Source organism: Carassius carassius, chromosome 28 (genome assembly GCF_963082965.1).
Source record: "Carassius carassius chromosome 28, fCarCar2.1, whole genome shotgun sequence".
NCBI classification, from domain to species: domain Eukaryota; kingdom Metazoa; phylum Chordata; class Actinopteri; order Cypriniformes; family Cyprinidae; genus Carassius; species Carassius carassius.
In genome coordinates, this window is record NC_081782.1 from 463,844 (window position 1) to 478,843 (window position 15,000).

The window sequence follows — 15,000 nt, forward strand, 5'->3', positions numbered from 1 at the left end:
GAACATCTGAGCACACACACGTCACTGCTGAACACACACACACACACACACACACACACACAGAGAGAGTACTATACTATAATCACACTGAATTATATCTATAATTTAGGTATAAAATTCCTTCCTTGATTCGCGTTGTTCACTCGCTTGTAGGAGTAAAACGGATCGTAGTTGATCGTTTGCACTTGTTTCTAAGTCTTGCTGATTTAAACATCAAGCGTTTTAAAACATTTGCGTACATTCAGAGCTGCGCGCACTCATTCCCAGCTCATTCATTTCAGACAATGCGCGTACACAGCATTGATTCCTCTTTCACGTATTCTTGCTTCTAAATGAACACGTAACACAAAATAATCTCAAAATAACCGTCTCAGCAAGAATTCTCGTAAACACAGTCGGTTATGTCTAAAGTGAACGTAAACAGTGGAGAAAGAAATCTCCTGAGCATCATTATATTGGATCCAAGCATTCAGTCTTAAAGGGGCAGCAGCCTATAAACACCTGCTGTTCCATAAGTTATACAAAATATATTAATCTAAATAACATGTATTTAGCATCTTTGTTTGGATGAAAACGCAGTGGTTGCTTCTGATTTTAAATGAAAAAAACATATCCAAAGCATTAGTCTGTTATTATGAAGAGATATATTTGTATTATGTATTTTACTTGATTTTACTTGATATTTTTTTATTATTTGACATTTCAATTTCACAAAGAATTTTGTCTGGAAAATAATAAAAGGCTAAACAAACGATCCACAATCTGTTACTCAAAATGTGATATGATAATGCAATATGAAAAGCGATCCCTGAAGTTTTTAATCATGCTTCACATTTCATATTTAGGTTTGAATTTTGTGTATGAACTGAATTATGAGTTGTGTGTGTATACAGTGAGTCTCTTTCAAGTCAAATGTGTGTAAATCATTCATAAATCCATTCTTTTGCAAAGTGCTGCACTGAAAATTATCTACAAAAGATTTACAAATTATTTACATTTGAAAATTAGAGTTTATAAGATAAACAAGTAGGCTGAACTAAGAGGCCGATGTTCTGGCTGAGGTTTTGGCTCTGTGTGCCCACATTATATTTGACACTTGTAAACTAGCATCCCACTGTTTCTGCAGTGAACATTTACTGCTGCAGTGCATTGTGGGAAACGGCTGTGGAGTAAAGCACATCTCACACACACACACACACACACACACACACACACACACACACACACAGAACTCAACACACTCAGGTTTTCAGAGGACACTGATATCTGGAGATCAGTGTGGCTGATATTACATAACACTATTGTTGAGATGATGTGAAGATATTACGCACAATATTAACTCTAAACCGGTGTGTGTCCACTGACATCAGCAGATTTAACAACCACACACGGCTAATCAAACACACAGCATTATCAGCCGAGGACAACAACCCCAAACCAGTGCGTTTCTCACATTCACACGCATGCATTCAGCGGCGCTCCTGATCGTGTGTGTGTGACGCTGTGTTATCGGCTCAGTCGCTCGAGTGTGTGTGTTTCACACGGAGCATCATGAGGAACACAAGCCCTGCGCTGACGTCCAGCTCTGTCCCCGGCCGATCAGAGCCGTTAAGATGAGTTAAACCTGGAGGAATCCTGACCCTGACCTGCAGTGATCTGGGACAAACCAGGACACACACACTCACATCACTCCAGCAAACGAGAGATCTGACCCCAAACATACACAGAAGATCCAGCATGAGTGGAGCACACAGCTGCCCACATGACACCTACACTGTACAAACACACACGAACAGAGATCAGCACTAAACACACTCCAGATTATAATGAACACACATCAAATCATCTTCACAGGAGTGAAAATCATCACTGATCAGACACACAAACCCTAACACTGCTAGCCCTCTCTGTTAGAGCTGCACGATAAATCACAATCGCGATGAGACAGAAGCTGATAGTCGTGCGTATCTTTCAGTAAACCTCCATCTGAAGGCACCTCGCAGAAGAACCTCAGGAATCTCCATAGCACCGGCTGAATAAACAGAAGATTTAACGGCTTTCATTGATCCAGAGTTCTTATTATATTTATTATGAAAATATTAATTAATAATACAAAATGCCTTTATCACTGCTTAGAATACTATGAAATATATAGCATGCCTTATTCTGTGTGAGAAGCCACATCATCTCTCAGAAGGATTCACTACACAGAGCCTGAGTTCACCGAGAAGCTACGCAAACAACTTTCATCATCGCTAACGATTTCATAGATTCCATAATCGTTCTATTATATCGTTTGCGATTTTTTTTACATAGCTTCTCAGTGAACTGTGTGTAAATGCTGCTTTATCTGAAAGCATGTGATGGAGATTAACTACTGATCACAGAACCACTTTACTGACGAGACGCGTATAACGATCTCACTCAATATATCCGTCTACCCCTCTCTGTCGATACATTTATCCGTCTACCCCTCTCTGTCGATACATTTATCCGTATATCCCTCTCTGTCGATACATTTATCCGTCTACCCCTCTCTGTCGATACATTTATCCGTCTACCCCTCTCTGTCGATACATTTATCCGTCTAGACCACTCTGTCGATACATTTATCCGTCTACCCCTCTCTGTCGATACATTTATCCGTCTACCCCTCTCTGTCGATACATTTATCCGTCTAGACCACTCTGTCGATACATTTATCCGTCTACCCCTCTCTGTCGATACATTTATCTGTCTATCCCTCTCTGTCGATACATTTATCTGTCTATCCCTTGTTGTCGATACATTTATCTGTCTAGACCACTCTGTCGATACATTTATCCATCTATCCCTCGTTGTCGATACATTTATCTGTCTAGACCACTCTGTCGATACATTTATCCATCTATCCCTCGTTGTCGATACATTCATCTGTCTAGACCACTCTGTCGATACATTTATCCATCTATCCTTCGTTGTCGATACATTTATCTGTCTAGACCACTCTGTCGATACATTTATCCATCTATCCCTCGTTGTCGATACATTTATCCATCTATCCCTCGTTGTCGATACATTTATCTGTCTAGACCACTCTGTCGATACATTTATCCATCTATCCCTCGTAGGGATGGGACGATAACCGGTTTTATTGATAACCGTGATAAAATGTGCTGAAGGTTAGTAATATCGTTTAAAAATGAATTATCATTAAAACAGTGTTTGATTATCGCGGTTTTAATAACTCACTATTAAATCATGTCCAGCCAGCAACAGTCTGACGCAAGCGCAGCGCACAATGTTTTTTTTGTTTTTTTTCGAGAAGGAATGGCGAAAGTCAGTGACTTTTCTATGCTTTTCTATGCTTCTACACTTTTCATTGTAAGGAAGGAAATGCCACAGAATTTAATCTTTCTTTAAATTAAGTGCATAGAGTTGCGTGTTTTATTAGTTGTTTGTTGATTATTAAATATAAAACTTGCTGAAATGTTTTCAGTGTGAGCATCAACTATTTTTGAACACTTTCATCTCGTTTCAACAAAACCGTGATAATATTGATAATCGTGATAATTTTAGTCACTATAATCGTGATATTAAATTTTCATACCGTCCCATCCCTAATCCCTCGTTGTCGATACATTTATCTGTCTAGACCACTCTGTCGATACATTTATCCATCTATCCTTCGTTGTCGATACATTCATCTGTCTAGACCACTCTGTCGATACATTTATCCATCTATCCTTCGTTGTCGATACATTTATCTGTCTAGACCACTCTGTCGATACATTTATCCGTCTATCCCTCTGTCGATACATTTATCCGTCTATCCCTCTCTGTCGATACATTTATCCATCTATCCCTCGTTGTCGATACATTTATCCATCTATCCCTCGTTGTTGATACATTTATCTGTCTAGACCACTCTGTCGATACATTTATCCATCTATCCCTCGTTGTCGATACATTTATCCATCTATCCCTCGTAGGGATGGGACGATAACCGGTTTTATTGATAACCGTGATAAAATGTGCTGAAGGTTAGTAATATCGTTTAAAAATGAATTATCATTAAAACCGTGTTTGATTATCGCGGTTTTAATAACTCACTATTAAATCATGTCCAGCCAGCAACAGTCTGACGCAAGCGCAGCGCACAATGTTTTTTTTGTTTTTTTTCGAGAAGGAATGGCGAAAGTCAGTGACTTTTCTATGCTTTTCTATGCTTCTACACTTTTCATTGTAAGGAAGGAAATGCCACAGAATTTAATCTTTCTTTAAATTAAGTGCATAGAGTTGCGTGTTTTATTAGTTGTTTGTTGATTATTAAATATAAAACTTGCGGAAATGTTTTCAGTGTGAGCATCAACTATTTTTGAACACTTTCATCTCGTTTCAACAAAACCGTGATAATATTGATAATCGTGATAATTTTAGTCACTATAATCGTGATATTAAATTTTCATACCGTCCCATCCCTAATCCCTCGTTGTCGATACATTTATCTGTCTTGACCACTCTGTCGATACATTTATCCATCTATCCTTCGTTGTCGATACATTTATCTGTCTAGACCACTCTGTCGATACATTTATCCATCTATCCCTCTGTCGATACATTTATCCATCTATCCTTCGTTGTCGATACATTTATCCATCTATCCCTCTGTCGATACATTTATCCATCTATCCCTCTGTCGATACATTTATCCATCTATCCCTCTGTCGATACATTTATCCATCTATCCCTCGTTGTCGATACATTTATCCATCTATCCCTCTCTGTCGATACATTTATCCATCTATCCCTCTCTGTCGATACATTTATCCATCTATCCCTCGTTGTCGATACATTTATCTGTCTAGACCACTCTGTCGATACATTTATCCATCTATCCCTCGTTGTCGATACATTTATCCGTCTATCCCTCTCTGTCGATACATTTATCTGTCTAGACCACTCTGTCGATACATTTATCCATCTATCCCTCGTTGTCGATACATTTATCCATCATCCCTCGATGTCGATACATTTATCTGTCTAGACCACTCTGTGGATACATTTATCCATCTATCCCTCGTTGTCGATACATTTATCCATCTATCCCTCTCTGTCGATACATTTATCCATCTATCCCTCTCTGTCGATACATTTATCCATCTATCCCTCTCTGTTGATACATTTATCTGTCTAGACCACTCTGTCGATACATTTATCCATCTATCCCTCTTTGTCGATACATTTATCCGTCTTGACCACTCTGTCGATACATTTATCTGTCTGTCCCACTCTGTTGATACATTTATCCGTCTATCCCTCGTTGTCGATACATTTATCCATCTATCCATCGTTGTCGATACATTTATCCGTCTATCCCTCTGTCAATACATTTATCCGTCTAGACCACTCTGTCGATACATTTATCTATCTGTCCCACTCTGTCGATACATTTATCCGTCTATCCCTCGTTGTCAATACATTTATCCGTCTATCCCTCTGTCGATACATTTATCCGTCTATCCCTCTGTCGACACATTTATCCGTATATCCCTCTCTGTCGACACATTTATCCGTATATCCCTCTCTGTCGACACATTTATCCGTATATCCCTCTCTGTCGATACATTTATCCGTCTCTCCCTCTCTGTCGATACATTTATCCGTCTAGACCACTCTGTCGATACATTTATCTGTCTATCACTCTCTGTCGATACATTTATCCGTCTATCCCTCTCTGTCGATACATTTATCCGTCTGTCCCACTCTGTCGATACATTTATCCATCAAGACCACTCTGTCGATACATTTATCCGTCTAGACCACTCTGTCGATACATTTATCCATCTATCCCTTTCTGTCGATAAATTTATCTGTCTAGACCACTCTGTCGATAAATTTATCTGTCTAGACCACTCTGTCGATACATTTATCCGTCTGTCCCACTCTGTCGATACATTTATCCATCTATCCTTCTCTGTTGATACATTTATCTGTCTAGACCACTTGGTCGATACATTTATACATCTATCCCTCTCTGTTTATACATTATCCATCTAGACCACTCTGTCGATACATTTATCCGTCTATCCCTCGCTGTCGATACATGTATCCGTCTATCCTTTATTGTCGATACATTTATCCATCTAGACCACTCAGTCGATACATTTATCCGTCTAGACCACTCTGTCGATACATTTATCTGTCTAGATCACTCTGTCGATACATTTATCCGTCTAGATCACTCTGTCGATACATTTATCCATCTAGATCACTCTGTCGATACATTTATCTGTCTAGACCACTCTGTCGATACATTTATCCGTCTAGACCGCTCTGTCGATACATTTATCCGTCTAGACCACTCAGTCGATACATTTATCCGTCTAGACCACTCTGTCGATACATTTATCCGTCTATCTCTCACTGTCGATACATTCATCCGTCTATCCTTCATTGTCGATACATTTATCCATCTAGACCACTCGGTCGATACATTTATCCGTCTAGACCACTCTGTCGATACATTTATCCGTCTAGACCACTCCGTCGATACATTTATCCGTCTATCCCTCGCTGTCGATACATTTATCCGTCTATCCCTCGCTGTCGATACATTTATCCATCTATCCTTCATTGTCGATACATTTATCCATCTAGACCACTCTGTCGATACATTTATCCGTCTAGACCACTCTGTCGATACATTTATCCATCTAGACCACTCGGTCGATACATTTATCCTTCTATCCCTCTCTGTCGATACATTTATCTGTCTATCCCTCTCTGTCGATACATTTATCTGTCTATCCCTCTCTGTCGATACATTTATCCGTCTATCCCTCTCTGTCGATACATTTATCCGTCTATCCCTCTCTGTCGATACATTTATCCATCTATCCCTCTCTGTCGATACATTTATCCATCTAGACCACTCTGTCGATACATTTATCCGTCTATCCCTCTCTGTCGATACATTTATCTGTCTATCCCTCTCTGTCGATACATTTATCTGTCTATCCCTCTCTGTCGATACATTTATCCGTCTATCCCTCTCTGTCGATACATTTATCCATCTATCCCTCTCTGTCGATACATTTATCCATCTAGACCACTCTGTCGATACATTTATCCATCTCTCCCTCTCTGTCGATACATTTATCCATCTAGACCACTCTGTCGATACATTTATCCATCTATCCCTCTCTGTCGATACATTTATCCATCTAGACCACTCTGTCGATACATTTATCCATCTCTCCCTCTCTGTCGATACATTTATCCATCTAGACCACTCTGTCGATACATTTATCCATCTATCCCTCTCTGTCAATAAATGTATCTGTCTAGACCTCTATGGCTACATTTACATTCAAACCAAATAATCCATTTGTAATCGGATTGATGTTCAATCGGCCTGAAAAGCCTTCATGTAGTCACCTTAATCGGTCCGACCGAGCTCGATCGGAATGAAATTTGCGATCGGATGGAAGGAGGTGGTTTATTACTCTTCTAATATGATTGAGAGTGTATGTAAACACTCAATCGGATTGAACCACGAAACTGAAAGGACTGCGCAAGTGCAATGAGGCAGAAATAACGTAAAGATGTATGAAGTGGAACGAGAGGCTCCTCCTTTTGAATAAAGTGTAAAACTCTTTTCACTCAGCAACTGTGAAGTGGAGCAGAACACTCAAGATGCTCATCCACAGGAGCCTGTTTTGGGTGCGAGGAGGGGCTTTTTTTCCGCAATAAATATGAGCAGCACAGCTTATATGTAAATTGATTAATATTAATTCTGCCGTTTAAAATTAATAAAGAGGCCATGTAGGAGAGTGGTTATTATGTGCAAACAGTGATGAACTCTATATTTGTGCAGTGTGCGAATGTCAAAACTTGCACATCAACCCAATCACTTTATTTAGCGTTCATGTAAACACTACAATCAGATTCACCAATCTGAATTAATTCAGTCCGATTGAACCAAAAATTGTGCATGTAAACGTAACCTATGTGTATACATTTATCTGTCTAGACCTGTCTATTGATAAACGGCTGTTTTCCTGGATGCATTCATGGCAGGAACTTTAAAGCGGACGACAGCAGCATCTTTATTCACGGCTTTTACAAACACCAACACCGGTGAATGACAACAAACACCATGATCTGGGCTGTTCTTCCTGTGTGTTTGGGGTTTTGTGATAGAAGAACATGGCTTTGTTTAAATGCCGGTTAGCCAGTGTTTCGTATGCGTTTGCTAAAATAGCGCACACTTACGTCACTGGTCTGTCCCATAGAACTGTTTTAGACCCTACTCTGAAGTAGGAGCTAATTTAGTTCCCCGAAACAGAGTTCCTAGAACTAAAACCATTCCTAGTTCCTGCGATGCAAATACACATAAAAAAAATGGGTACTTCTGCCAATAGTTCTAGGAATTATGAAATGTTCCTCGGGTGCGGAAGCCTCTTATACATTAATCTGTCTATACCAGTGCTTCCCAAACCTGACCCCCTGCACTGCACCTCATCTAACACAGGAGTCCACCTGACTGTAGAGTCTGGGTGTGTCTGATTGGGGAGACCCCTGAGGTCCTCCAGGACAGGTTTGGGAAACACTATTTTATACATTTATGTCCATTCCTCTGTCGATACACATCTGTCTATCCCTCCATGCCTACACATTTATCTGTCTATACCGCTGTCGACACATTTGTCTGTTCCTCTGCTGATACGTTTACCTTGCCGCTGTCGCCTCTGGCTTGCTTAGTTGGGGTCACTTCATCTACAGCGATATCGTTGACTTGATTGCAAATAAATGCACAGACACTATTTAATTGAACAGAGATGACATCACTGAATCCAATGATGAACTGCCTTTAACTATCATTTTTGCATTATTGACACTGTTTTCCTAATGAATGTTGTTCAGTTGCTTTGACGCAATGTATTTTGTTTAAAGCGCTATATAAATAAAGGTGACATTGACATTATATATCCATCTCACCAGGTCTATACATTCATCTGTCTATCCCTCTATGTTAAGGACATTTCCCTTCTTGTTAATCTCCCTGTTTCTGTCTATCTATCCCTCTCTATCTAACCTTCTCTATCTCTCTCTCCTCCCACAGCTGCATCACTGCTGCAATAATGCTACATGGATTATAGTTAACCAACCCACATTTATATACACACACACACACACACACACACACAATCTACACGCGTGTACAATCCATAAGCAACACAACACACACACGCGCGCGCCCATACACAATTTTCACAGAGGCGCGCGCGCACGCGCTCGAACGAGGAGCGAGCGCAGGCCGCAGTGATGTGTGTGTATATGTGAGTGTCTGTGTGTATGAGAGAGAGAGAGAGAGATCGCGGCGCGTCTGACGCAGCGTCGCTAGCGTCGCTAACCTTGGCTCTGGTGATCATGTGCGTGGCGAGTTTGACCACGGCGAAGTTGCCCTTCCCGATGGTCCGCTCCATCTCGTAGTATCCGACGCGCGCGGGGGGCGGGCGGCTGACGCGCGGCGCGTTGGGGAGCGCTCGCTCGCGGTGCGGGAGCGGAATCCCGGCGGTGGCAGCAGCCCCGCTCGACACGGCCGCCATCTTCTGCCCTCTCTGCGGGAACAACAAGCGGGGACGCGCGGCGCGCTCTCGGGACACGCCCCCGCCGTGCGTCAGGACGCGAGCGCCGCCCCTTTGCGCAGCGCGCTCTCAGGGCTGTCTCCGTGGCAACGTATAGCGTCACGATGACTTCATTGCCCGCGCGAGCACGTGTCTCGGTCGCCTTGGCGACGGGGCGTGAGCGCGCTCCGCGCGTGTCTGTTTATTGTATTCTTCAGATCCTCCGCTGCTGTGTGCGCGAGTGCGCCGGGGAAACTGTTGCCATGACAACAAGAAGTTCCCACTCGTAACCCCCCCCCAACCGGAAACGCGCTCGGAGATAGGAATGAGAGAACCGTGAATGCGCACTTCCTCGTGAACGAGCCTTAGACTCCGAGCATGCGCATCTCTCCCTCATTATAGCTGTTTTATAGCTTTTATTGTAAAGTACAAATAAACACGCATAGATAGATAGATAGATAGATAGATAGATAGATAGATAGATAGATAGATAGATAGATAGATAGATAGATAGATATGATGACGTTAAAGAAGCCATATGAGTGATCGATCATCATTTCAGTATGAATTTAAGCTGATTCAGTGTATGATGCTTCATATTGATTAATTCGCGAAGCATCTCTTACAGGATGTGTGAAACACACGAACACACACACACACACACACACACACACACACACACACACTGCTGCCTCTCTCTCCCTCTCTCTCGTGATCAGTGTTGTGTGCTGACGTCAGCGGAAGAGGCGGGGCGTCAGCAGCAGCAGCAGACGGCGGTTCCGGCTTAACGCGGAAGTGAGCCTAGCTGTGTGAATTAAACACAAAACAGCAGTCAGACACACAAACACTGACAGAGATCTGTGGAGGAGCGCTTCAGCACACAGGAGTGAGTCAGAAATATTATTTTCTAGTGATCGCAGGAGTTATCATCATTGAATTCAATGATATCATCATTCAGCTCAGTTCAGTTTAAATAGGATCTGTGCAATCAAGATGAAGATATCGCTGGACATTAGGTGTCCACAACTAAACCTGTCAGAAACATTGTTCTATGTGACCCTGGACCACAAAATAAAGCAATAAACACCAAGAAGCTGTGGATTACAGTGATTGTATAACAGCTGAGGTGCGTTGTTAGGTACGATGTGAAGCAGAGTTCACTGTAAACCACAGCTTCACGGGGATTATTGCTTTTATACAACGGTTATTCCATATACATAGTAGTTTCACACAATAAAACAGAGCAAATAAAGTGTAATGATATTAATAACAACAGTATTCTTCCACCAAACAATGTAGTTACACTGAATCAGTTGTGTTTGCAACAAAGAAGTTGTAAAGTATACAGAAGTAAACAAAGGTATGTGTTTGTAGAGTAATTTACAACACGGAATCAAGGACTGGAACTATCTGCTTTATAAACGAAAATATACTACTTTGTGGGGTACTTGGGCCTAATTGCTTTATTTTACTATCTTTGTGGGGACATTAGGACTCCACAAACCTTTATACACAAGCGTGTGTGTGTGTGTGTGTGTAGGATGAACCCTGCCGCTCAGCCGCTCCCGGTGCAGGATGTCCAGGGTGATGCGCGCTGGATCTCACAGGTAAACACCTGGAACACAGAACTAAACATGTCTGCTTCTGAAGTCAGGAGGCGTTTCACACATTTACTTCATCAGAACTCAGTTTTTGCATCTGATCCTCAGGTGTGTGTGTGTCGTGTGTGTGTGTGTTTCAGCATGAGCGCTTTGTGCAGGAGTGTAAAGACGCAGAACCAGAAGTGCTGTTTATCGGAGACTCCATGGTTCAGCTGATGCAGCAACACGAGGTACAACAAGTCTCTCTATTAATCTGTCTGATGAAGATGATGATGAGGATGAAGATGATTTCTGCTCTCTCAGGTCTGGAGGGATCTCTTCTCTCCGCTGCACGCGCTCAACTTTGGTCTGGCCGGAGACACGACCTGCAATGTTCTCTGGAGGATCCAGAACGGAGAGCTGCAGAACATCCAGCCGAAGGTGCGAGCTCAGAGCACAGGAAGTGACATCACGAGCAGCAGACTGTAAAGTGTGTGTGTCGCCCCCAGGTGGTGGTTCTGTGGGTCGGCACCAATAATCACCAGCACACAGCGGAGCAGGTGTCAGGAGGAGTGACCGCCATCACACAGATCCTCATCTCACAGCTCCCTCGAGCCAAGATCATCGTGCTGGTGCACACACACACACACACACACTCTCTCTCTCTCTCTCTCTCTCTCTCTCACACATACTCTCTCTCTCTGTGTGTTGTTCGCAGGGTCTTCTTCCTCGTGGAGAGCAGCAGAACCCGTTGCGAGAGAAGAATGCGGCAGTGAATGAGTTATTGCGCTCGTCGGTTCCACGGCTTGGTCCGGCTCAGTTTCTGGATGTCAGCGCTGAGTTCGTCCAATCAGACGGAAGCATCTCAAAACATGACATGTTTGACTTCCTGCATCTGACGGCAGATGGGTATCAAACCCTCAGCAAACCTCTCCACGACCTTCTGCTGCAGACACTGGAGGAAACCACAGCTGCTCTCTAGTCTTCTGTCAGCGCACCACACACACACAGTCTTTCTCCTCTCAGTCTGATCATGAGTGTTACACATAATGTTGCCAAAGCACCAACACAGAACTATGTTCTCTTCCTCCAAATATTCTTACCATATGTAAACAAATACATATCATTGTCTGTCAAAAACTCTATCATAATAAAAGTTTCTGTTTGCTAAATCTGTGTGCTGTGTATATTAAGTAAGTATATATGACTACACGCATGCATGTATACATTTAAGAAAAATATGTTGTTTATATATTTATATATTAAATGTATGTAATAATTTATATGAATATATGCATGTAACTATTTTCAAGTTTGTGTATTTACATATACATAATAAATAAACAAAGTCAATGTCAATGTCACCTTTATTTATATAGCGCTTTAAACAAAATACATTGCGTCAAAGCAACTGAACAACATTCATTAGGAAAACAGTGTCAATAATGAAAAAATGATAGTTAAAGGCAGTTCATCATTGGATTCAGTTATGTCATCTCTGTTCAGTTAAATAGTGTCTGTGCATTTATTTGCAATCAAGTCAACGATATCGCTGTAGATGAAGTGTCCCCAACTAAGCAAGCCAGAGGCGACAGCGGCAAGGAACCGAAACTCCATCTGTGACAGAATGGAGAAAAAAACCTTGGGAGAAACCAAGCTCAGTTGGGGGGGGGGGTCAGTTCTCCTCTGACCAGACGAAACCAGTAGTTCAATTCCAGGCTGCAGCAAAGTCAGATTGTGCAGAAGAGTCATCTGTTTCCTGTGGTCTTGTCCTGGTGCTCCTCTGAGACAAGGTCTTTACAGGGGATCTGTATCTGGGGCTCTAGTTGTCCTGGTCTCCGCTGTCTTTCAGGGATGTAGAGGTCCTTTCTAGGTGCTGATCCAGCATCTGTTCTGGATACGTACTGGATCCGGGTGACTGCAGTGACCCTCTGATCTGGACACAGACTGGATCTGGTGGCCACGGTGACCTCGGAACAAGAGAGAAACAGACAAATATTAGCGTAGATGCCATTCTTCTAATGATGTAGCAAGTACATAGGGTATTATGGGAAGTGTTCCCGGTTCCGGTTTACCTAATTAATGCAGCCTAAAAATCCTTTAACGGATTTGGATATTAAAAGCATATTAGTATGTTATGTGTAAGCCAGGTTAAAGAGATGGGTCTTTAATCTTGATTTTAAACTGCAAGAGTCTGTCTGCCTCCCGAACAATGTTAGGTAGGTTATTCCAGAGTTTAGGCGCCAAATAGGAAAAGGATCTGCCACCCGCAGTTGATTTTGATATTCTAGGTATTATCAAATTGCCTGAGTTTTGAGAACGTAGCGGACGTAGAGGATTATAATGTAAAAGGAGCTCATTCAAATACTGAGGTGCTAAACCATTCAGGGCTTTATAAGTAATAAGCAATATTTTAAAATCTATGCGATGCTTGATAGGGAGCCAGTGCAGTGTTGACAGGACCGGGCTAATATGGTCATACTTCCTGGTTCTAGTAAGAACTCTTGCTGCTGCATTTTGGACTAGCTGTAGTTTGTTTACTAAGCGTGCAGAACAACCACCCAATAAAGCATTACAATAATCTAACCTTGAGGTCATAAATGCATGGATTAACATTTCTGCATTTGACATTGAGAGCATAGGCCGTAATTTAGATATATTTTTGAGATGGAAAAATGCAGTTTTACAAATGCTAGAAACGTGGCTTTCTAAGGAAAGATTGCGATCAAATAGCACACCTAGGTTCCTAACTGATGACGAAGAATTGACAGAGCAACCATCAAGTCTTAGACAGTGTTCTAGGTTATTACAAGCAGAGTTTTTAGGTCCTATAATTAACACCTCTGTTTTTTCAGAATTTAGCAGTAAGAAATTACTCGTCATCCAGTTTTTTATATCGACTATGCAATCCATTAGTTTTTCAAATTGGTGTGTTTCACCGGGCTGCGAAGAAATATAGAGCTGAGTATCATCAGCATAACAGTGAAAGCTAACACCATGTTTCCTGATGATATCTCCCAAGGGTAACATATAAAGCGTGAAGAGTAGCGGCCCTAGTACTGAGCCTTGAGGTACTCCATACTGCACTTGTGATCGATAAGATACATCTTCATTCACTGCTACGAACTGATGGCGGTCATATAAGTACGATTTAAACCATGCTAATGCACTTCCATTGATGCCAACAAAGTGTTCAAGTCTATGCAAAAGAATGTTGTGGTCAATTGTGTCAAACGCAGCACTAAGATCCAATAAAACTAATAGAGAGATACACCCACGATCAGATGATAAGAGCAGATCATTTGTAACTCTAAGGAGAGCAGTCTCAGTACTATGATACGGTCTAAATCCTGACTGGAAATCCTCACATATACCATTTTTCTCTAAGAAGGAATATAATTGTGTGGATACCACCTTTTCTAGTATCTTGGAAAGAAAAGGGAGATTCGAGATTGGTCTATAATTAACTAGTTCTTTGGGGTCAAGTTGTGGTTTTTTGATGAGAGGCTTAATAACAGCCAGTTTGAAGGTTTTGGGGACATATCCTAATGACAATGAGGAATTAATAATAGTCAGAAGAGGATCTATGACTATGACTACACACACAGTGTAAAGTACACACACAGTGGTGCAAACACAGGGTTATATACTGCAGTATATACAGTTCATATCAAACCGCTCATCCTTCAACACATTACTTTCACAGAGTCAAATGAACACAATGAAAAGAGGGGAGAAACGCTCCGGGCGCAGAACAGAAGAGACAAAGAGGAAAAGAAAAATAATATATTAAAATATAGCAATGCACA

At 41.7% G+C, this 15,000-nt stretch overlaps 2 protein-coding genes across 5 annotated transcripts in view; one reads left to right on the plus strand and one right to left on the minus strand.

Moving 5' to 3' along the window:
- Positions 1 to 9,707, minus strand: part of sik3 (SIK family kinase 3) — a 32,542-nt gene extending 22,835 nt beyond the window's left edge. For 2 of the 4 annotated variants that reach the window (XM_059513733.1, XM_059513732.1), the window contains exon 1: positions 9,399 to 9,707. In XM_059513733.1, the coding sequence (XP_059369716.1) occupies positions 9,399 to 9,593 (195 nt within the window). In that variant the 5' untranslated portion in view covers positions 9,594 to 9,707. The remainder of the gene's footprint in view (positions 1 to 9,398) is intronic. The other 2 variants (XM_059513731.1, XM_059513730.1) reach the window with 1 other exon arrangement.
- Positions 9,708 to 10,341: 634 nt separating this feature from the next.
- Positions 10,342 to 12,363, plus strand: LOC132107654 (platelet-activating factor acetylhydrolase IB subunit alpha2-like). The gene is made up of 6 exons (XM_059513770.1): positions 10,342 to 10,497; positions 11,152 to 11,218; positions 11,353 to 11,442; positions 11,516 to 11,632; positions 11,701 to 11,823; positions 11,910 to 12,363. Exons 2-6 carry the CDS (start codon positions 11,153 to 11,155, stop codon positions 12,171 to 12,173), a joined length of 660 nt encoding a protein of 219 aa, XP_059369753.1. The 5' UTR covers positions 10,342 to 10,497; position 11,152; the 3' UTR covers positions 12,174 to 12,363.
- The last annotated feature ends 2,637 nt before the right edge of the window (positions 12,364 to 15,000 follow it).

What these genes read in the sequence shown, in the direction of transcription:
- LOC132107654 (XM_059513770.1), top strand. Translation starts at nt 11,153, where the DNA reads ATGAACCCTGCCGCTCAGCCGCTCCCGGTGCAGGATGTCCAGGGTGAT. An exon ending in ATGCGCGCTGGATCTCACAG is followed by an intron (nt 11,219 to 11,352) that starts GTAAACACCTGG and finishes TGTGTGTTTCAG; the next exon opens with CATGAGCGCTTTGTGCAGGA. An exon ending in GAGCCAAGATCATCGTGCTG is followed by an intron (nt 11,824 to 11,909) that starts GTGCACACACAC and finishes TGTTGTTCGCAG; the next exon opens with GGTCTTCTTCCTCGTGGAGA.